The sequence below is a fragment of the Hyperolius riggenbachi genome, chromosome 7 (assembly GCF_040937935.1).
Source record: "Hyperolius riggenbachi isolate aHypRig1 chromosome 7, aHypRig1.pri, whole genome shotgun sequence".
Lineage (NCBI taxonomy): Eukaryota > Metazoa > Chordata > Amphibia > Anura > Hyperoliidae > Hyperolius > Hyperolius riggenbachi.
The window spans coordinates 26,683,675-26,707,387 of NC_090652.1; the positions used below are offsets into that span (position 1 = coordinate 26,683,675).

General features: G+C 47.5%; 2 protein-coding genes across 2 annotated transcripts in view; both read right to left on the bottom strand.

Annotated features, from left to right (window-relative positions):
- Positions 1-1,133: 1,133 nt before the first annotated feature.
- UBE2T (ubiquitin conjugating enzyme E2 T) lies at positions 1,134-9,113 on the bottom strand. Its single transcript, XM_068243753.1, has one exon. It carries the CDS (start codon positions 9,033-9,035, stop codon positions 8,367-8,369), a length of 669 nt encoding a protein of 222 aa, XP_068099854.1. The 5' UTR covers positions 9,036-9,113; the 3' UTR covers positions 1,134-8,366.
- A 5,204-nt stretch (positions 9,114-14,317) lies between these two features.
- The window catches only part of LOC137525957 (apoptosis-associated speck-like protein containing a CARD), a 48,911-nt gene continuing 39,515 nt past the window's right edge, over positions 14,318-23,713 (bottom strand). Inside the window, exons 6-7 of the mRNA XM_068247166.1 lie at positions 15,516-15,597; positions 14,318-14,843 (exon numbers count right to left, since the gene is read on the bottom strand). Of these exons, the coding sequence (XP_068103267.1) occupies positions 14,581-14,843; positions 15,516-15,597 (345 nt within the window). The 3' untranslated portion in view covers positions 14,318-14,580. The remainder of the gene's footprint in view (positions 14,844-15,515; positions 15,598-23,713) is intronic.

The following is a 23,713-nucleotide window of genomic DNA, read 5'->3' on the forward strand; positions in this document are numbered from 1 at the left end:
TCGGGATTTTATCAGGCTGATAACAAGCAGACTGAGTAGTGAAGTAGAAATAGACAGCAGGGTAGGTGTTTTCTCTAATGTTCCCATTTATATATATGGTAAATACATGAGGGTGCTTTGTCTCTGGTTCACTTTAAAGGGCCAGAGTCACCAAGTATGCAAGTGGTTAAAGAAAACCTACAGGCAAGAAAGAAGGAAGAGGGGGAAAAAAAAAGTTTCACTTACCTGAGGTTTTTACCAGCCCCCTGCAGCCGCTCTGTGCTCGTGCCGTCACTCACCGATCCTCCGTTCCCCTGCCACGTGTTAGTTTTGTTTTTGCTGACTCGACAGGCCACTGCGCCTGCCCAGCCCTGGCAACGTGTATCCTTTTTCGAATTCCCGACCACAATAGCTTCCTGCACGGGGGAACAGAGGATCGATGAGGACCAGAGTGGGTTCAGGACAGCTGCAGGGGGCTGGTAGAAGCCCGCAATAGCGTCCTGCACTAATAATGGGCAGGAACGAGAAAAAAAGCTACGCAGGCGCAGTTACGGTCAACTTACAAGTCGACGGTAATGAAACTAGCTGGCGGCGAGAGAATGGAGGATCGAGCAGGACAGGACGGATGCTGGGGGCTTCGGGAAGCCCCAGGTAATTGAAACTGTTTTTTGCAAAATTACAGTTCTGCTTTAGAGGAAGATACCTGGGAACATGTACACTATGTACTTGGGTTTCTATAACAGTGTTGCGTTAAAGTAAACCTTAAGCCTGTTCAAAAAAAAATGAGATGAACTCACCTGGGGCTTCCCTCAGCCCCCTGCAGCCGATCGGTGCCCTCGCAGTTCCGGTCCGATGCCTCTGGACCCGCCGGCGAACACTTCTGGTTTGGCCGTCACCGGCCGACAGGCATGGGAACGCGAGTGATTGTTCGCGTTCCCAGCCTGTATATCACCCCCTATGCTGCTTTTGCGACCTACTGGCCTACGGACCAGAGCTGCGAGGGCACCGATCGGCTGCAGGGGGCTGAGGGAAGCCCCAGGTGAGTTCATCTCATTTTTTAACAGGCTTAAGGTTCACTTTAAAAAGCCACTTTGCGGTGAAAATGAACCAAGTGCTCATTTTTTACTTCTACAATTTAATTTTTATTAACAGTCATTAAAAAGAACATGCCAGTAAAACGAAAGCAAATGGAATAATGCGAGAAAAATGGTTTGTGGAATCTGCCAACTAAAAAAGTCATACAAACAAGTCATGCTATAATACGACAAAAACATAAGATTACAGTAAGGAGAGCAATGCTGGCAGAGCATGGATATTTCAGCAGGCTTAAAGAGACTGAAGCCAACAAAAATTGCTATTTTTACCTCGTAGTTCACTTCGGGAGTCTCAGTAGAGGTAAGCCGCTGCATCCCCGAGCCAAAACGAGAGGTTTATACCCCCAAATCCCGGAGCAAAATCCCACAACTTTCTTGGTCGTGGATTCTGCTGCCCGGGGAGGCAGAGCTTTGAGCTGTAGCTCTGCCTCTACTGACGTCAATCACCGTGCGGATCTCCGCCTCTCCCTGTGAAGGAGGACTGAGAGGGGCGGAGATCCGTGGCAATTGGCATCAGTAGAGGCAGAGCTACAGCAGAAAGCTCTGCCTCTTTCAGGAAGTGCTGCCCGGATTGTCCCCCGGGGATTGGGGGGTCTAAAGCCCTCATTTTAGCTCTGGATACGACGGTTTACATCTACTGAGACTACTGAAGCGAACTACGAGGTAAAAATAGCAATTTTTGTTCACTTCAGTCTCTCTTTAAGCCTGGTACACACTTTCAATTATGATTGGCCTATCACTGACCAATTTTACCACCTCTGTGTAGTATGAGGATCAACTTATATTGAATGTTATGAGCAAATTGTGTAGGTAAACCTTCATACTACATGTACGTGGTAAAATTGGTCAGTGATTGACCAATCATAATTGAAAGTGTGTACCAGGCTTAAAGTGGATCCTAGATGAACTTTTACTCATTGCATAATTGTGTTAGTTTCCTATTGTTTATATGGCATTCCTCAAGCCAAATACTTTTTTGTTTTTGTTTAAATACTCAAATCCCCATAAACTAAACAAGCCTTGCCCACAGTTTTTCAGAGAGCCTTGGCAGTAGCAAGGGCTCATGGGAGCTCAGTCTGGGCAGGAGGAGGGCGGAGGTATTACTAGCCATTGATTTCAGAGGCAGAGGGGAGGGGGGGGGGTAAATTAGTTTTTTTCACAGAAGTTGCAGATAAGCATGCCTGTTTGTAAAGTTTACAAACAACATGGCTGCTGTCATTGTATCACAGGAAGAAATGATCATTTTCCGCTTTAACTGTATTTACTGATAATGTAAAGGTGTTATTGCTGACTTTCTGGGAAAGGCTAGGTGCGCACGGGGATGGCCCAACACCTCAGTACAACTGCTGCAATACAGAAGAATCGCAGATCTACCGCCTCTCCTTCCCCACCTAGATTTTCCATCACATCCGATCGGACATTTTGAGGGAACTGATTCAAGTGCACAAGTTTTTCTTCAGTTTTCTCTGTTCCTACTCGTGTAATATCTTCACCAATCTGGGAAATTGCTCTATTGTCAACAAAAACGGTCAAAAAAAGAGCGCAAACAAATCCAAGTTGATGCAAATTTTTATGCAGTTTGAAAACCGACCAATCACATGCTGCTGCTGCAGGATTTCACTCGTCCATTTTCAAGATGTATAAATTTGCATATACACAGAAGTATTTGCAGGTCATTGACCATCCCTAGTCACCAACAAGACAGAATGTCAGCAGGAGTGAAACATTCTTTTCTCTGATCCAGAAAGTGAAAGCTGTGTTAGCAAATGAAATCCACTAGATACCAAATCAATTGGCCGGCACCGTTGTTAATCAGATTAGCAGATGGTGTCATTCTCTTCCGCAGCTACCACTTCTCTGACGAGCGAAGTTTTGCTTTTTAGGTTTTTCCAGTCACCCTCAATACTGCACACAGGAGGTACCATGGATGTGCTGTGATATTATTTATATAGCGCTGACATCTTCTGCAGCGCTTCATAGAGTATTTATAGTCATATGATATAAGTAAAGCCAGTAGTGTTTTAAGTCCTAGATCAAGCAAATTATTATTTAAAGTTCCATTTCAGAGAAAAGTAGCATTTAAAATTGTTTTGCAAAAAGTTTTAGTTGTTGCATTACTCTATAATGATGCAAAGTTTAGGTTGCAAGGTGTTAAGTAGACTTGCTTTGCACACAGACTGACTACAGTATCTTGACCACCTACAGCCCCTGCAGTAGTGCATTAGAGGTGATATAAAGAGGTCAGATCAATTGCAATTTAAAGGATACCCGAGTTGATTGTTATATTAAAAATGGACACTATTTTAGGGTGGGGGGTTGGTGGTTCTTACTGCACCTCCCATGTGCCAGCATACCCATTCATCTGCAAATGTCCCTATTCCCTGCCCATAGGTCGGCACCCATTGACACAGACATACATGCTGCGCATGTGCGGTATGCCAGGTCAGCACCTTGCGACTGCACTACCCCACTTGTGCCCTTACATGCGCATGAGCAGGGAGTGCAGTCACATGGTGCCGACCTGGCATACTTTGCATGCCAGGGCTGTGGATTCTGAGTTTTCATAAACTGAGGAGTCGGATGATTTTTGTTCCCACTCCATAGACCTGCCAGGGCTGCGGTTTTGGGTACCTGAAGTCGGAGGTTTCATAAACAGATGGTTTTTGTACCTACTCCACAGACCTGGCGCATGGGCAGCATGTACAGTGTTCTCCCTAGGCTCTTTTAGCTGGGTGCTACACCTGGCTAGTTTTGGTGACCACCTGGCTGTCATCGGCTCACCTCCTCCTTTACTATAAGCGGAGTTGTGCAGAGGAGCACCAGCTCTGCATTCTATCATCTCGCCTCACCGGCTACTTTTTCATGCCACCCGGCTGTATAAAAAATTCTGGGGAGAACACCGATGTATGTCCGGGTCAAAGGGCGCCGACCTACGAGCAGAGATTGGGGGGGGGGGGGCATTTGCAAAATAATGTAGGGAGGACGCTGGAGGTGCAGTAAGAGTCACCACCAGGGATGGGATTTTGGAATTCTAATGAATTACTGCACCTGTGAATGCGGGATGGGGAGGGGGGTGTTAACTTACCCAGAAGTCGGTGGATCCTATGCCTTTCATTGCTGTTATACACAACCTATGGGACGCATTTCACCACTCGCTACCGCCCGTCAGCCTTGGAAGTGGGGTAGTGAGTGGTGGAACGTGTCACATACGTCACGTATGACAAGCAATGACACTCATAGGAGATACACGGACTTCTGGGGAAGTTAACCCCCCCCCCATCTCGCAGCCACAGTAATTAATCTTCATTAGAATTACGAATTCGAGTAGATTGCTACTCGGAAGCCTATCCCTGGTCACCACTCCTCCCTACACCCTAGTATAGTGTCTGTTTTTAATATAACATTCAACTCAGGTATCATTTAAAGGGAACTCGAGGTGAGGGATATGGAGGCTGCCATATTTGTTTCCTTTTAAAAAAATACCAGTTGCCTGGCAGCCCTGTTGATCTTATGGCATAAGTAATGTCTAATGGCCCATACTCACGGGCGACAGGATGCCCGTGAGTATGAGGCGCAACACGGGCGCACGCCCCGCACCGTCGCTCGTTGCTGCTGTAGCCAGGCGATTGGCGCGGTCAATCGCCCGGCGACAGTTGCCGCCGCAACTGTCACTAGTCCGCGTGAGTATGCGAACTAGCGACAGCAACATAACAGGAAATCCACAGCACTTCCGGCAAGGGGGAGGAACGCCGGCGACAGCTTTAGTTGCTTCAGTAATCCTTCTTTCGCGTGTGTACGCGGAGGGAGCTGGTGACGAGCTGTCGCCGAACCTGTCGCGCACACGCTCCCGTGTGCTGGCGACAGGACAAAAAGTAGCCCGTGAATATGGGCCATTAGTCAAAACCCTGGAACAAGCATATGGCTATTTCAGTAAAACCCGAGTCAGAGTACCTGATCTGCTGCATGCTTGTTCAGGGGCTATGGCTAAAAGCATTAGAGGCAGAGGATCAGGGGGACTGCCAGGCAACTGGAATTGTTTAAAAGGAAATAAATATGGCAGCCTCCATATCCTTCTCACCTCGGGTTCCCTTGAAGCTGAAGCCAGATCTCTCTAGTAGGGATAGTTATTGGGATGCTAACAATACCGGCTTGCATGAAATAGTTTGCAGCTTAGAACTGGCCTAATCAAATGCATTCCTTCCAATTAGAATTGGACCAATTCAAAGGCTGCATTCAGTTTGCATGCAAGCTAGAGTTCCTTGCATCTCATTGACCATCGACGCCCTAATTACTCACAGTGGAAAAGCTGGTGGCAGTTACTAGGGAAGCGTGGTATTGGTGGATCAGGTGGTCCCGGCTCTCCATGATATTACATGCCACTGATTGGCTGAACAGAGCGGTGGTCAGGAATTTCAGCATTCCGACCACGGGCACCTTTTGGCTGCAATTTCATGGACCCTGATGGCAGGGCTTGAGACCCCACAAGTGTATTACTTGGTGGCAACAAATGTCAGTGCTCAGATGTAATTCAATAGGGGTGAGGCTGCCTCTCCAATTCACATGCTGAGCTCTAGCAAATGCCGGGCCTGGTGCACAGGAGCAGCTGATAGGTCAGATTCACTATCCTCGCTGTCCCTCCCCTCCCCTGCAGAGGGAAGGCAAGTGTTAGGGAGTGGCAGGCTGTTGCATAGGGTCACCATAAACATGTGGCCTAAACTTTTTAAAGAGAGTCTAAAGCCAGGAAAAATAACTCTTTATTGGCCAGTCCTCTTCAGCATTAAGATCATAGCTGACATACCGCATTCCCGCGGCAGAACAATGTATTTATACCCAAAATTCTAAGATCGCTTCCTGGAAGAGGCAGAGCTTTGCGCAGTAGCTCTGCCTCTGCTCGAGTCAATCTCCGCCTCTCCCCTCCGTCTTCTTTCACTGAGAGGGGCGGGGATTGACAGGACTGGAGGCAGAACTGCAGCGCGAAGCGCTGCTTCCCCCGGGCAGCAAAATCCACGACCTGGAAAGTCATGGAATTTTGCCCCAGAATTTTGGGGGTATAAATACCTCCTTCTGCTACGGGGGTGCAGCGTTTCAGCTATGTTCTTAATGCTGAAGAGGACTGGCCAATAAAAAAAAAAAAAGAGGTATTTTTTCTGGCTTCAGACTTTTTTTTTTTTTTTACCATAAATTTAAAAAGGAAGGAGGATTTTGCAATACAAGTTTAAATGCAAAATTTTTTTTATAGCTGTATTTCTGATATGTAACTGTAAAGAGAAAAAAAATTCTGCCTGAACGAGGGATTTAGAAAAATGCAGTAAAATATAAGTACAGTCTTCACACCTCAGTCCTGTATATGTGGAAAAATGGGGATGCTAGTTTAGGGTACCCAGCAGGAAACCTCATAGGGAGCATTTCTCCAATCACAGCATCCTCTACACCACAAAGCATTGTCATGGGCTGAATAGTGTGGGCGTAATGTACTACAACCTCTCTGAAATGTAGCAGTTGGAGAAGGAGCTGTCCACCCAATCACATTAGTGGAATTACCCTATGAGGTTGCCTGCTGGGTCCCCTGAAACCAGTACCAAAAGGAGTCCAAATACGCTCTGTAAAACTAGAAGTCATTCAAATTGGCCTCGGGTAAAGCCAGGTTTACACTGGCACTACAAATGGTCAGTTTAGCACAACTAAGTGGACCGATTCTAACAGAGGTGAATGGATCCTATGTTAATCAATATGCTCCGTTCACATTGCTACGTTAGAATGAATCCATATTGCATGTTCCATCTAGCTGACTGCAAGTAGGAGAGGCTGCGATAAGTTCCGAGGGGCAGACGCGTTGATCGACCACTAACGGAAAGGAGGGTCACGGATCAAAACCTGGTGCCCAATAAAAACTAGATCAGTTTGTAAACAGATCAGTTATTGATCTGTCCAGTGTGAACCGGGCCTAACACCTACATACACAGTAACCCCCGACATTACACACCATACTTATGTGACATCAGCACAGAACCGTGCAAAACAATCTGACATCTTATGCAATCTTCTCATGTCCTCAGTATTAGGGCTCGTTTCCACCATAGCGAATCCGCATGCGGCGCCGACATGCGGATTCGCTTGGTACATTGAAGTGGCCGGGGCTGTTTCCATATGTGCGGCGTGCGGGAGCGATTTGGCGGCGGGCCAAATCTGCACGACGGGACCCACAGAATTCGCCTGCGTCGGGAATCCATGCGAATCGGCGCTAATGTATTTAATAGGAAAAACGCATGCGTTTTTACCCGCGATTCGCGTGCGATTTCGCACCTTTTTCAATGTTATTTTGCCCTGGCAGAGTCATGGTTAATTTCGCATGGCACCCTGCCATGCGAAATCGCGGGTAAAACCGCATGCGGAAACGCATCCGCATGCATTTTTTACAAGCGTCGGGATGCCGGCGAAATCGTGTCGCAACAGTGGAAACGGGCCCTTACAGCCAGATAAAGTGGAAACTGGCCAAGTCAGAGTTGAGGAATCGCATCCATATCACTTCAAAAAGTCCTCCAGCCTCCCCGTGACATCATCATGTGAGGTCACCATCAATGCACCAAGTCATTCAGCTGTTACTGTAACAAGTCAGCCAGCCTTCTGAGGTCACCAGCCTATGGAGCCAGCTGTGACAAATCCATCAATGCAAAAAGTGACTTGGCATCCTTTTACTGTTATCCAGTTTCTACAGCAGCATCATTGCTTGGAGACATAATCCAGCTCACCCAGTGACGTAGTCAACATGTATAGTCAGACCTATGACATCGCAGTCACTGCGGAAAGAAAAAAAAAAAACATACAGCTGCTCCAGGTATTTCAGCCACCTTTGTCACCATCACTTATGCAATCACTGAGGCCATCTTCTGACATCGCAATCACTAGAGTGAGGACCCTCCATTCCTGTGACATCACCCACACATGTACTCAGCTCTTTGATGTCACCATTATTTCAAGCCATCCTGTGACATCAGCAGCATGTGTTTTGCAACATCGCCACAACTTCAGAAAATAATCCAGCCCTCCCAACGTTACCAACGATACAGTGAGTCCTTCAGCCCACCACCGATAGTGAGTCATTCAGCCCACCTTGTGACATTATAATCACTAGAAAGTGCCAATCCTCCACTCCTTTCTCTGTGATGTCACCATCATTTCAGAAAGTCAATTAAAGTTATCTTGTGACATCATCGGAAAGTTTAACCAATTCTTTGATGTCACCATAACTTCAGAAACTTGTCCAGCGCACCCAATGATGCTTCACTGAAACAGCTAGTCACTCAGCCCTCTGGTGACATCCTCCTCCCTGCAGGGCTTCTTGGCTGGGTGCGGCTCCTCCTGGGCGTGCACCTGGGGTTTATTCAGCTGTGGCTCCTCCTGGGCGTGCCCCTTGGTTTTGTTCAACTGTGGCTCCTCCTGGGCGGGGCCCTGCAGTTTGCTCCGCTGCGGCTCCTCCTGAGCGGGTCCCTGGGTTGATGGGCGGGGCACCGCATGCTTCTGCGTCCAGCTCCGCGCGGTGGCGCTGTAGGCGGTCGGCTCATACTTGTACTCTTGTGCGATGTCAGCCATGAGGGGGTCCTCCGGGTTGGGCTCACTCATCAGCAGCTGCACAGAGGTGAGCACAGAGGACAGGCTCAGGGCGGGTCTCCAGGCGCCCCCTGGCGGCAGCTTGAGGATGTCCAGGCAGATGCGGCCGGCGGAGTCGATGTTGGGGTGGTAGATGGGGGTGAGGAAGCGCAGCCGGGGCGGCTCGAAGGGATAGCGCTCCGGCACGGTGACCTCCAGGCTGAACACCCCGCCCTCGTACGGCGAGCCGGCCGCCCCCACCACCTGAGCCCGCAGCTCGTCCGTCCGCTCCCCGGCCTGCCAGCAGCTCACCCCCGCCGGCGGCTCCGTGCTGAGGAGGAGGAGCTCCCGCTTCAGCCGCGACTGCCGCTGCATCGTCTCTCCGCTCACAGGAAACGGCGCTTCAGGGATCCCGCCAAACACGCAGCGGCCAATGAGAGGGCGGGTGTACGTAACCCGGGTAACCGCTGGCCAATGAGAAGCAGCCCTGCCGGCCACGTGCGTGTACGAGTAGCCGCTGGCCAATGAGAAGGAGCCCTGCTGGCCACGTGCGTGTACGAGTATCCCGGGTAGCCGCTGGCCAATGAAAGGGCGAGTTTGTGTACCGCGGGTAACCGCTGGCCAATGAGAGGGCGGGTTTGTGTAACCCGTGTAGCTGCTAGCCAATAAAAGGGCGTCCAGCCGGTGTTGTGTCTGATTACGCTGCCTGTGGATTTGCGCTGTAGAGATGGGAAGTTCGGATCTTTTCAATGATCCGGATGATTCGAATCGGATCATTGAAGAGATCCGGATCTTTGATCCGAATCTCGGATCATTTTACTACCGGAAGCATTCGGGGGTGAAATGAACAGCAGGACAGGTCTGTGGACAGGAGACGGGGAGGGAGTGGACACACAGAGAAGGGGAGAAGATGGACAGAGGGCAGGTAGTTGACAGAGAAGGGAGGAGGGACGAGCAGAAATGTTTGCACGTAATACCCACATGCTGCAAATCACATGCTTTACATATATTTCACCTATATGTTCATCTGTACACTTTGAAAGAAAAGGTCGCACAGTGAAAGAAAACATTCCCAGAAGATAAGTGCAGCTGTTTAGTGCTGAGTGCAGGAGGATTATATTGCCTTTCAATCACACTGTCTGCAAAGTTACTGAGCTGTGCTGAGCCAAAAGCTTCCCATGTGTTCACTGTGCAGCACTACGGAACAGCCAGCCTATAATGGGCAGCACATTATGGCCAGTATGTGTGCTCTACACATATCTGGCAGTGGCACCCATGTCCCCTCTCTCTCATCTACCTGTCTCCCTGCAAGGCTGCTTCCACTCCAACAGAGCGATCTATCTCTGCTCTGCTTCCAGGACCCCGCTGCACGCTGAGAGGGGGCGTGTCGCTCCTGGCCCCGCCCCTTTTGCGATCCGAATCACTCATTTTGATGATTCGGATTATCGACTCATAAAATAGATTCGGATCAAAGATCCGAATCGTTCATGATCCGGACAACACTATTGCGCTGCCCCGCATGCGCAGTAGGAGATTGTGCGGCCACATTTCCTATAGAATGATGCGGCTGGAGATAAAATACTAAATATCTCCGCTCCCACACCTTTTACACTCCCCAAATTTTCAGGGTAGGGAAGAGACCCCCCGAACAACCTATATGCCAAATTGCAGCCCCCGAGACCCACTGGGTCCCTAGATAGGTTTCTCTAATCTATCTCCTGAACCAGCGGGGCTCGGGGGCTGCAATTTGGCATAGAGGTCGTTCGGGGGGTCTCTTCCCTACCCTGAAAATTTGGGGAGTGTAAGAGGTGTGGGAGCGGAGATATTTCGTATTTTATCTCCACCAGCATCATTTACTTTACACTGAGCATGCGTGCTACTCAATGTGGAGGGGAGCTTCCGGGCAGCGCAATCAGACATTACACCGGCCATATGTGAGAGTGTGTAACCCGGGTAACAGCTGGCCAATGTGAAGAAGCCTAGCCGCTGACGTACACTGACAGGTCTGTGTAGGGAGAGGGATCACGTGACATCTGAGTCTTTCTAATCACAGGGAATGTCTATGTAACATGTTGTCGGTTGGACTCACTGAACACTGATGTTATTTTAGAACATGTAATAAGAAACTCCAGTGAACATTTTACTGTGGGCAGGTTATGTAGCTGCTGCATGGTTTTGGGCAGTTGGAAACAGCTGTAAACAGCTATTTGCCACAATGTAACAAGGTTCACAGACAGGAATCTGCCAGGAGTACCACAGTCCTCAAAGTTTCCTGTGGGAGAGGTTTCACCACAATATCAGTCATACAGCGCCCCCTGATGGTCTGTTTGTGAAAAGGAATAGATTTCTCATGTAAAAGGGGGTATCAGCTACTGATTGGAATAAAGTTCAATTCTTGGTCGGAGTTTCTCTTAATGCTAAATAATGGTAACTCAAAGGGCACGTTTAGTAGGCAGTGGAGCTGAACTCTTGCACAGGTCAGAAGGAAAACAGAGGGAAATGCACCCTGTGTGTATTTAGAGAGTTTAGCCTGTCTGATTCCCCCTCATCTGTGCCTAATCACAACTGCAGCTGTGTCAGCTCAGGAATCTCCTCTGCCACAGCAAAGCAGATAAATTGGAAACGCAGGACGTTAACAATATGTCTGCTTTCATGAAAGCAGGAGGTATACCCACTGCATATTTATTGCAGGATTTGTATGAGCTGTAACAAAGAAATGTTGCTACCTTAGTGCATACAAAAATTTAAAAGCGGGGGAGCAGGCATTGCGTAGTGGGCTCTCATGCTCACTGATTCCCCCCTTCTCCTCTGTTCCCCTCCGTTACTGTGTAACGATCCCCCAATCTTACTTTCAGGTCGGTGCGGACTGTGCAGGCGCTGCCTGGCATCACACGTCCTGATTGCATGGCCGGGAGCACTATGCGCACTACATAGTTTTTACATTTTTGCATGCGCTAAGACAGGAATCCTTTAAAGATTATGATGTTACTTATCTTTTAGAGCAGAGAGTAAGTTTTAAGTGACAGTATCAAAAGGTTTTGGGCCAGTCCATCTCCTCATGGGGGATTCTCAGGGTGTTGTTTGTTTTCAACAGCATTTCCTGAACAGCAGTTTAACTGCCTGAGGCTCCATTCACACTAGAGCATTTTGCCAGTGATTTCGGCAAAACGCTCAAACGGCAGCGCTTCTGAAAGCGCTAGTGTAATAAAACCCTATGGGCTTGTTCTTGGGCGATTTGCGCTAATTGGCGCAAATCGCCCCAAATTGCAAACGCGTAATCTGCACCATTTCCAGGCGGTCACGTTTCAGTGCTATAGAAGCGCTAAACACGATAGCGGAGAAATCACTCCCGCAATACGCCGGCAAAAATCGCCGGCGTTTTGCGCTTCTAAGTGTGAATGGGGCCTAAATAGTAAGATACCAGCCAGCCTCCCTAATCACTTGCACACTCTTTTGTCAGTTAGACTTTGCAACTGCTGTTCAGGAAATGCTGTTAAAAACAAAGAAAACCCTGCGAATCCCCCATGAAGAGATGGACTATCCCAAAACCTGTCGATTTAGTCAGATTTTAACTGCCTACTTATTTGCGATAGTGGTCCATTAACACTTGTAGATGACAGATTTCTTGTTTTTCCTGTTCCTCATCTGAAGGAGAGTGAAGGTAGTCCCAGTAGAACGTTTGCTACATTCTGCAGGCAAGTTGAGTTTTTGTTTTTAGTAAACATTATGTCTGCTAACTTGACAGCAGTATGGAGTAGATGACGTCATAATTACGGGTGAGCCAGATCAATTTTGTGTAAAGTGAAATTATCGCAGATCACGTGTGTACAGGCCACCCAGTGGCAGTTCTCTCACTCAAGCCGCCTCTTGCTCATGCGCTCCAGGTCGCTCTCCATCTTCTCCACACTTCCTCCTTCTAAACCTGAACTTCCGCCATAAAGGGGGAATTGTGGGAAAGATGGTGAGCAATGTGGAGTTCATTGGTAAGGGATGGCAGCCTAGGTCAATTAACCCTGTCTATGCCCCCTTCCCCATTACACATTTTGAGACGATTTTGCTTGGAGTGAAATTAATCTCGCTCATCCTTACTGATAATAAAGAGTTCAGGAACACCTAGCACTGTGTAATATTACCCACCCAGATTCCTCCCAATGGAGCAAGAAACAGGAAGTTAAAAGGAAATATGAAAAACTGTATCTTACGTGTGGCCACCTTTAGGCCTCTTGCACACTACATGCAATTCCGATATTTTTACACGATCCGATTTTTTACTCCGATTAAAAAAAAGTACTGCATGCTGCTATGATTTTTAATCGGAATCAAAAATTGGATTGTATAAAAAAAATCAGAATGGCATGTACTGTATTGTGCAAGAGGCCTTATATGGTTTTTGTCCTGAGGACTGTCAAATTTTAGTAAAGCAAACCTGACGTGGAAATACAGTATAATCCCGTTATAGTAAACTCCAAGGGAGCAGAGAAAGCGGTGTACTATGTACCGGTATATCAGAAGTTTACTATATCAGAAATTGTCGTAAAAATGGCCCAGCATGCCCTGGTACATTCTCTGCTGCAATTGCTGCAGGACTTAGCACTCTCCTCTCCACTCTCCTTAGTTTTGCAGCGAGTGGGCCGCCCTGATCTGCACTACAAGTGAAAGTAGCCTGTACTGGACGCCACACGCTACCAGCAGCATCATCGCTAACAAGGGAAAAGATATCCGGGAGTGCGTACTATCCCATGGGAGGGCTGTGACAATGCTTCTATCAGTGGTTGCAAAGTGAAAGTGGTAAAACTGCATTCTCTTTTGTTTATGTTCACATTATTCCTCATTTTCCCCAGGCTGCTTATTTGTATAGTAACAGTACTGTGTATCCAGCGCTGGTGCCATTCTTCTTGTCTTGCAAATGTTAACAGACATCAACTCACCTGCAACCAGCCTGAAGAGAGCAGCTGACCATGGGTGTCACACTGACATGTGACGCATGCCCCACCCACTGACATGTGACGCATGCCCCACCCACTGACATGTGATGCATGCCCCGCCCACTGACATATGACGCATGCACCGCCTACTGACATATGATGCACGCCCCGCCCACTGACATATGATGCATGCCCCGCCCACTGTTTACTATATCCAGAGTCAGCGTCATGTAGGGGCCAAAAAACATGTTCACTATGACAGAAGTTTTACTATATTCGAGTTTACTATACCTAGACTTATCATGGAGATTGGCCAGGACCTGGAGAGGTAGTTTACTATACCTGAATGTTTACTATACCTAAGTTTACTATAACAAGATTTTTCTGTACAGTCAAAAGATAATTAACTGTATGTGTAGTAGCTTTGGTATGTAGAACTTTCCTGGTGTCTTGCATGCTTTTATTTTTGCACAGTAACCATATCAGTGTGAGGTAAAATCTAGTTCATTCAGCTCCCAATAAAAAGAAATAAAATGAAATAAATAGCTTTTAAACTATTCTCTTGCTATCAGGATTGTTTGCACGTCCGCATACAAGTGTTTGGCTTCTATTTACTTTTCAGGAGAGCCAAAGCTGCAGTCCACTGCCTCATTTGCATACAACAATCACTGAGGTTTTTTTTTTACCACATGCAGTGGAGAAAAAAATAAAAAGGGGAAAAAATTCAGGTAATTTTTTATTTTGTAAAGATATTGATGGCTTTTAATCAATCTTGCTCATATAGACAAGGTATAATGAAGACTGAGGAACAACACAATACTTATTTTTTCTATGTGTGTTTCATGTAGAAAAAGCCATGTATGGAATGTCACAGAGGTTACATCGTATATCTGTGCAGTGATAGACGTCTCTCTATGTGTGCCTTGAGGTATGGTGGTCTTAGGTGGGCAGTTGTACAAATGGCTGAAGAGCTGACTCTCTTGTCTAGCGTCACTCTAATTGTCTTGCAGGTCCCTAATGAGAGGTCCATTATGTTCCTGTAGTATATTTAGGAATCGGTCCTTGTCACGTGTCCCCCATCCTCTCACATAGCTGTACAGCTGCCTCATCTTCTCCTGGGTGGTGGGTTGGCTCCGCACTATGTCATACTGTTCCTGCATCAGAAGACTTTCTTGCAGAAGAGCATCTAGAACAGGATCCACCAGAGACATCCGTTGTATCAGGCTCTCCCGTTTGAGGTCCACAAAGTGTCCACCACCTGCAATGCATGGGCAATGCCTGAATTATTCAGTTACGGGACAAGTGTTTTCATAAACAGGCCGCAGCCATACACTGTTCCCAGATATATAAAACAGATACTGAATCACAAAGCTTGTATCCTACAATTCAGTTCCAGGAATGTTGTTTCATTTTAAAGGACAACTGTAGTGTTGTAAAACAAGTGACCTAAGAAGATGTAAGGCTCTGGATCCCATAGAGTCTTCCCGTTCCTCTCTGTGTCCTCTTATTCCATAGCCGGGCCCCTGTTCATATCCTTTGGCTGCTTCTTTGGGTCTCCTCGGAAGGACTCTGGTCTCCCAGTACTTCCAAAGACAAGCAGGTCCGTACTGCTCACTCGTGCGAAGCAGGTGGTTTCAGCACTTAGCGCCGGAACCAGACGTCCTATAGCAGCAATGCTGTGCTGCGCGGGGCACGTAAGGGTAATTCGGGGCTCCAGTGGTTGCTGGACCTGGAATTACATCTCCCTCCTAGTTGCGACAACTCAAAGGAGGAATAGTATTTACCTCTGCCGAGGCGTTTTGTGGCAGCAGAGAGAGCCGTCATTTGGCTCTCCCAGCGCCCAGCTCACTGGCGACACGTAAATACGTACGCCACTCGTAAGTCCGCGCTCACTTATGTGCAGAAAGGAGCACCTCGTCTGCAGAAGTACTTGGCGACCCTGGTATTTCAGAAGCCTTCTGAGGAGACCTGATGGTCTCTTCAACATTAAAGTCAAATGATGGAACGAGGGCCTGGTAGAGGAACAAGGGGATGTAGAGAGGAACAGGAAGTCTCTAAGAGGTCCAAACCCTCCCTCCTCTTAGGTGGGTATCTAACGTTTTTTCTTTTACAATGTTACAATTGTCCTTTAACTATGAATAGCATGAAAATAGATTAGGCACCAATTTTAAGGTCTGATATTACACAGCTGGTAATGTAAGCACCGGAGTTAGTTTGTTAGTGGTGGATTATTGCTTTTGTGTAGGCGGACCCTCGTTAGATAGCAGAAATGGCAGCGTTGGAGACAGAGGAAGTGGTGGTGGTGAAGTTTGGCTACTGTGTAAACTCTGTAGTGGAAATAGCGATAGTGTTAGGCATATTTGTGGGTAGAATAGTGTTAGGCATGGGTGGGGAGGTTAGTGTGAGGATAGAATGAGACAGTCTGATAATAGAATATCAGTAACATTACCAATATTCTACTATTGATAACAGGTGATAGTGGAATACCAGTAAAATGACCAATATTGCGCTCTATCCACAATATCTCATGCCCAAATAAACGTGCAGCGCTTTTAAATGTACGCCCCCGAGCAGTGCCAGCCTCAGGTTTCACAACGCCCTGAGCGAAACTAGAATTTGGTGCCTCCAGATTATTGCTCCACACCGGGTCATTAAATGGCACGAATGAACGAGTGAAAAATGGGCATGGCGTATATTCTCTAACTTGTGGTAAAACGTCCATGAGTTGGAAGCACACAGCAATTTTACTGTTCCTTATGCCAGTTGTGTGGCGTGTGTTACACTAGCAACGCGCACATTACTTGGTTATACTACACACTTGGCATAAGTAGTGCTGATTGCGCATGCCAGTATTTAGCGAATATGCCCCATTGTGTTCTTGCTTACCGATCTCCCGGACACCCTGGGATAAATAGGACTTTCATTTGCGTAGATCCGCTCACACAACCTCGCACGACGGCTGCCTGATCTTGAGCCAAGAAGATCGTTTTCAGCCATCTCGAATGAGAATCTATAGTGTGTACAGCTGCCTCTCGATGTTGTTGAGTGATCTGCCACATATGAGTGCTGTGTCCTTTTTACCCCCTTCTGCAGGATGCCACTGTCGCCACTCCTCCCCGCTCTGTAGAACAGAGCACGGTGCTTGGCTATGGCTGAACATCGTGTCTGTACAGTCCGAAAACTGTCGTTCTGACCATCGCGCAAGGTAACCGCAATCAACCATGTGTGATAGGCATCAAGGAGGGAAAAGGTGCGGGCGGATTTATCCCAAAAATGGAAAAAGGCTCACCACGGCGATAGAAAAATCACACCATTCCAAGCGAACGTGCCCGTCACCATAAAAAAGCATTACATGCGATTTCACATTGTTTGAAATCACATGAAAATTTTAAATAGATGTGGTCCTAGTCTAAAGGCGCATACACACGCCGTGTTTTTACAAGCGACGGGTCTGTCAGATCTTCCCACGGAGCTGTCGTTCTGCCGACAGTAGCACATGTGTACAAGCTGTCGGCAGACTGATAAGACTGTTTTTGACTGATCCGCCGCGAGGGTCTGACAGACCCGTCGCTTGTAAAAATACGGCGTGTGTACGTGCCTTAAAGGGTAATTGGAAGGAAGAACAAATACATCAAATGCTTGTCTTATATGTTTAGACGGCTCTTGTGCAGGAATGCTGGGATCGATGATGATTCTGGAAGCCCCTGTATATTCTAGAGGCTCCCTTCTACTGAGGTAAGTAACTTTTACCTTATTTCTCCTTACAGGTTCCCTTTAAAGTGAACTATTGCACAGGACAGAAGTAAAACAGAGAGAAATCCACCCTGTATGTATTTAGAGAGTTTAGCCTGTCTTATTCCCTCTTATCTGTATCTGATCACAAGTGTAATTTGTTTTCTCCCCTTTGTCACCTGACTGCCATGGCAGAGAGCCTGATTTGAAAGCACATGATGTTAATATGTCTGCTTCCATGAAAGCAGAAAGTAGACACACTGCAGATTTATTGCAGGATTTGTATCTGCTGTGTAACAAAGAAATGTTTTTCTTTAAAGGTTATTATGCTGTTGTGTATTTTCTAAAGCAGATAGGTAGTTCTGAGTTCTGGTCCGCTGTAAGCATTGTACCTGGAATATTACCTGGGACATATTTGTGCCTTTGGCAGGAAACCCTAATTCTGGGACATATGGTCAGAGGCGTAGCTAGGGTTTTCAGCACCTGGGGACACAGACAGTTTTTGCGCCCCCCTCTGGACAAATTGGTGTGGCCACACATCAGAATGTGGTCGTGGTCATGGGTGGAGACAAATGTTTAGAAAGCCATATGTGTCACCCTTCCCCCTGTTCAGATAGCCAAATATGCCCCCCTTTACATAGCCAGGAGTGTCCCCTTTTAGATAGCCAAATATTCCCCCTATAGATAGCCAGGTGTGCCCCCCCTTTATAGCCAGATGTCCCCCCCTATAGATAGCCAGATGTGTGCCGCTTTTTCTGCTGCTGACGCTTCTGCATAGCTCCCAACTGTCCCTCTTTCGGAGGGACAGTCCCTCTGTCCCTCTTTCTCCCTCATTTTCCCTCTTTCAGGACTATGTCCTGCTTTCTATGAAAATATATACGGTATATTTATCTACTAAAAAAATGAGTGTGATTGACTCTAAACTTTATTCCCATCCTTTAAATTGATATATTACTAATTTTAAAATAATTTGAAGGAAAGTGAGCCAGGATAGAAAGGACCAGTGTGGTTTGAATTATAAAACAACATATTTTTCTTATGAAATTTTTATGGTATGCATGACTCGGGGTGTGCTGGGGGCGTGATTAGGGGTGTGGCAGGGGCGTGACTTAAGTTTCCCTCTTTCTCATTTCAAAAAGTTGGGAGGTATGCTTCTGCACTCCTCTGCAGAGGGAAGGAGAGAAGCAGGGGCACTTTGGGCAGGGCAAGCCGGCCTCTCATGCACGTGGGGGTGCACAGGGTGTGCTGAGCGCCCTCACAGTGCTGCGCCCAGGGACATATATCTTCCCCATCCCCACCCATAGCTACGCCTCTGCATCTGGTCACTGTAAAATAGGGCCATGAAGACTCCCGCTGTCATACAAGATACAGGTGTTGACATTGTCATAAAGATAAACACTTCTGCAGCTACAGTGACTATCTGGAGACACAGCAAGTGACAATGCCTCCCTATCCTTCTGTACATCTACACTCAGGTGGGGAGGATCAGACCTCTCAGGTAGACTTTATTGATGTTGTAACTCACCAGCCATAAGTGGAGATCTCACAGTCCGGGATCAGTTTCTTGCCGTGCAGCAGAATATGTTTATAACAGAAGGAAACCCCTCCCATGTACATATGTGTGTGAAACAGAAACCAACTCGTGCAGGCGTAGCCTGAGATCAGGCGGGAGGTTATGTGAGCCGTCCTGCCAACACCGGCCGACGCTTCCAGGAACACTGAAAAGGAAGTTGAAGAAAAAAAATTGCTATACATATAGATGAGTACTGTAGGGATCTTTCTGTGATTGTGTGACAAAAGGGGGTATGCCAGCGAAAATGCACACACGGGTTCAACCGTGCCCTTCACACATTCAGTGTGCTGCAGTCATTGGCACAGCCTTCATCAGACCCGACCTGCAGCATCTTCTTGTCATCTCACAGGCATCCATAACGCCACAGCACTGCTGCAGGAAACAACTCCATGGCAACGGCAGCATGGTGTCCCTTACCGGCATGTCCTAACGCCAGTGTGAACCTTCATGGATTCTGGAGAACGGGGCACTTGTACAGTATAGGCTCGTTATAATAAACTCTGATATAGTAAACATTTGGGTATAGTAAACTACCTCTCCAGTTCCCGGCCAATCTTTATTATAAGTCTATGGGAGCAACACCATGTATAGTAAACTGATATAATAAAACTTCTATTATAGTAAACATGTTTTTTGGTCCCTACATGACGCTGGATATTGTAAACAGTGGGCGGGGCATTCGTCATATGACTGGGCGGAGCATGCGTCATATGACAGTGGGCGGAGCATGCGTCATATGCCAGTGTGACACCCATGCTCGACTGCTCTCTTCAGGCTGGTTGCAGGTGAGTTGATGCCTGATAACATCTGTAAGACAAGAATAATAATAATAATGATATTAATGGCAGTATTTGTATAGCGCCTTTCTCCTGTCGGACTCAAAGCGCCTTGCGAGGCAGCCACTAGAGCGCACTCAGTAGGCAGTAGCAGTGTTAAGGAGACTTGCCCAAGAAACTCCTTACTGAAATAGGTGCTGGCGTACTGAACAGGCAGAGCCGGGATTTGAACCCAGGTCTCCTGTGTCAGAGGCAGAGCCCTTAACCATTACACTATCCAGCCACTGGCCTCAGCGCTGGATATACAGTACTGTACAAATAAGCAGCCTGGGCAGAATGAGGAATAATGTAAACATAAGGGATGCAGCGTCCCCACTTCCACTTTGCAATCACCAATAAAAGTATAGTCGCAGTCCTCTCTCAGGACTGTATGCAATCCCGGGTATCTGTTCCCTTATTAGCGATGGCGCTCCTAGTAGTGTGTGCAGCTCAGTACAGGCTACTTTCCCTTGTAATGCAGAGTGGGCCTACTCGCTGCAAAACTAAGGAGAGGGGAGAGGAGAGTGCTAAGTCCCGCCTGCAGAGGTATCGGAGCCATTCACAAAACAGAACAGAGATACTGTATTAGTGATTTGTCCAGCCTGGCTATGCAGACCTATGGTATACTTAACCTTGTAGTCCACCAAATGTACAAGTGCCTGTACTGTACCTCCGATGGGAGGACAGAGCTGCTCCTGTGCAGCATAGAATGTACCAGGGCATGCTGGGATATATCTAGGACAAGTGCTTGTACTGTACCTCCAATGGGAGGACAGAGCTGCTCCTGTGCAGCAGAGAATGCACCAGGGCATGCTGGGTAATTTCTAGGACAAGTGCTTGTACTGTAGCTCCAATGGGAGGACAGAGGTGCTCCTGTGCAGCAGAGAATGTACCAGGACATGCTGGGTAATTTCTAGGACAAGTGCTTGTACTGTACCTCCAATGGGAGGACAGAGCTGCTCCTGTGCAGCAGAGAATGCACCAGGGCATGCTGGGTAATTTCTAGGACAAGTGCTTGTACTGTAGCTCCAATGGGAGGACAGAGGTGCTCCTGTGCAGCAGAGAATGTACCAGGACATGCTGGGTAATTTCTAGGACAAGTGCTTGTACTGTACCTCCAATGGGAGGACAGAGGTGCTCCTGTGCAGCAGAGAATGTACCAGGACATGCTGGGTAATTTCTAGGACAAGTGCTTGTACTGTACCTCCAATGGGAGGACAGAGTTGCTCCTGTGCAGCAGGGAATGTACCAGGACATGCTGGGTAATTTCTAGGACAAGTGCTTGTACTGTACCTCCAATGGGAGGACAGAGCTGCTCCTGTGCAGCAGAGAATGCACCAGGGCATGCTGGGTAATTTCTAGGACAAGTGCTTGTACTGTACTTCCAATAGGAGGACAGAGTTGCTCCTGTGCAGCAGAGAATGTACCAGGACATGCTGGGTAATTTCTAGGACAAGTGCTTGTACTGTACCTCCAATGGGAGGACAGAGGTGCTCCTGTGCAGCAGAGAATGTACCAGGGCATGCTGGGATATTTCTAGGACAAGTGCTTGTACTGTACTTCCAATAGGAGGACAGAGTTGCTCCTGTGCAGCAGAGAATGTACCAGGGCATTAATAAAACTATTTCTGCTATAGTAAACTTCTGATATAGTAAACCACTTTTCCTGATCCCCTGGAGTTTACTATAAAGGGATTCTTCTGTACAGGGCCGGGCCGAGGCATAGGCTGGAGAGTTTCCAGCCTCAGGGCGCAGTGTAGGAGGGGGCGCACAATTCAACTGTCAGCTGTCATTCCTAATTGTGTTTGAAGCAGAAATAAATAAGAAAAGGGGATACATAGCAGTGACTGCAAGCCAGATAACTAGATAGTAAGGTGTTGGGGAGGTTGTGGGCCCTGTGGCGCTCTTAGTCTAATAGCAATACGTGTGTGACAGCTGAGGTGGGAGGGGTGGGGGGCGCACTTTGGTGTCTCAGCCTTGGGTACTGGGGGACCTTGTCCCGGCTCTGCTTCTGTATTCACAGTAAATTGATAGTCAAAACAATTTATTCTAGTTTATACTGTATATGTAGGTTTAGGATGGAGGACTCTGGAGATGATGAGCTATGCAGCGATCCTGGACTGTCTATTAGATGACAAAACCTTATAAAGGCCTGTACCGGCTAAACGTTTTTTCTGACCTGCGATTTTTGAGCGACGATCGATCAACTCTGCCATCTTGCGATGTGGGTACAGGCGAGCGATCACGCAAACAGTGTTTCGGAATGCCCAGCCACAACGCCCATCACATTGGATCTTTAAGATCCCCGACGACCCCTCCATCTACCTTCCTCTCGAGGTGAATATTCAGCTTAAAGAGAACCCGAGGCGGTTCGTGGGAGGGCCGATGGGACACAGAGGAATGTTCTCGCCTCATGACATGCCTCTGTGTCCCCTAACTGCCCCTCTCTGCCCTCTCACCGCTGCGCTATAGCCCCCCCCCGAGATCAGCGACAAGATTTGTTGCTTACTCAGAGGTAAACACAGGGGAGAGGGATTCCCTGTTCAAAATGCCTGCCGCGGGCGTTCCTTCAGGGTTTCCTGAGCTGCCATTGGGCAGCTCTCTCTCCCTCTCGTTGGTGAGCATAACTCAGGTGAAAGCCTGAGCGATGCTCCCATATCACTGGTGATAGGGAGTTAGGTTGTACCCTGTGGTGCTGTCCTACAGCACTGCTGCCTTGCCCCCCTAGGACACGTGTGTGCATCTGTAGAACATCCACCACCATCTTCCACCGCTGCATCTGGGGGTCTTCTTTAATAAGGAGTCCCCCAGAGCTCCCCGTCGACCTCTCCATCCTTGTCCGAAGCCCCCTGCAGCGGAGGCAGGCACCCCGAGCAATTTGCCTGCAGCCAGTGACAAGTCCCGTCTCTGGAATTTTTTCTGAGCCCCGGCAAACAGGGGTGCAGCTAAGGTTTTTGTGGCCCCAAGGCGAAAAATGGGTGTGGCTATCCTGCATAAGTGGGCGTGACCATGCCATGTGGGTGGAGCTGGAGGGCGGATTGGGGCGGGGCTGTTTGCGGGGAAAATGGATGTGGGGGTGATTGAGGCACGCGCAGATGGATTTGGCCATGACATTGTATGGGCGGAGCTTAACCGTAGCACAGCAAATATAGCCAACTATGACCATTAAATAATAAATGCAGCAACAGTTACCCCAGACACCAGAAAATAAAATTTGTGCAACATTTCAGCAGAAAAGAAACGCAATTTGTTCAACATTTCAACAGAAAACAAACAGAATTTGGGCCACATTTCAGCAGAAATCAAACGCAATTAGGGCCACATTCAGCAGAAATCAAACGCAATTTGGGCACATTTCAGCAGAATTCAAACGCAATTTGGGCACATTTTAGCAGAAATCAAACGCAATTTGGGCACATTTTCAGCAGAAATCAAACGCAATTAGGGCACATTTTCAGCAGAAATCAAACGCAATTTGGGCACATTTTCAGCAGAAATCAAACGCAATTAGGGCCACATTCAGCAGAAATCAAACGCAATTTGGGCACATTTCAGCAGAATTCAAACACAATTAGGGCACATTTTCAGCAGAAATCATATGCAATTTGGGCACATTTTAGCAGAAATCAAACGCAATTTGGGCACATTTTCAGCAGAAATCAAACGCAATTAGGGCACATTTTCAGCAGAAATCAAACGCAATTTGGGCACATTTTCAGCAGAAATCAAACGCAATTAGGGCACAGTTCAGCCGAAATCAAACGCAATTAGGGCACAGTTCAGCAGAAATCAAACGCAAGTAGGGCACATTTTCAGCAGATATCAAACGCAATTAGGGCACATTTTCAGCAGAAATCAAACGCAATTTGGGCACAGTTCAGCAGAAATCAAACGCAATTAGGGCACATTTTCAGCAGATATCAAACGCAATTAGGGCCACATTTTCAGCAGAAATCAAACACAATTAGGGAACAGTTCAGCAGAAATCAAACACAATAAGGGCACAGTT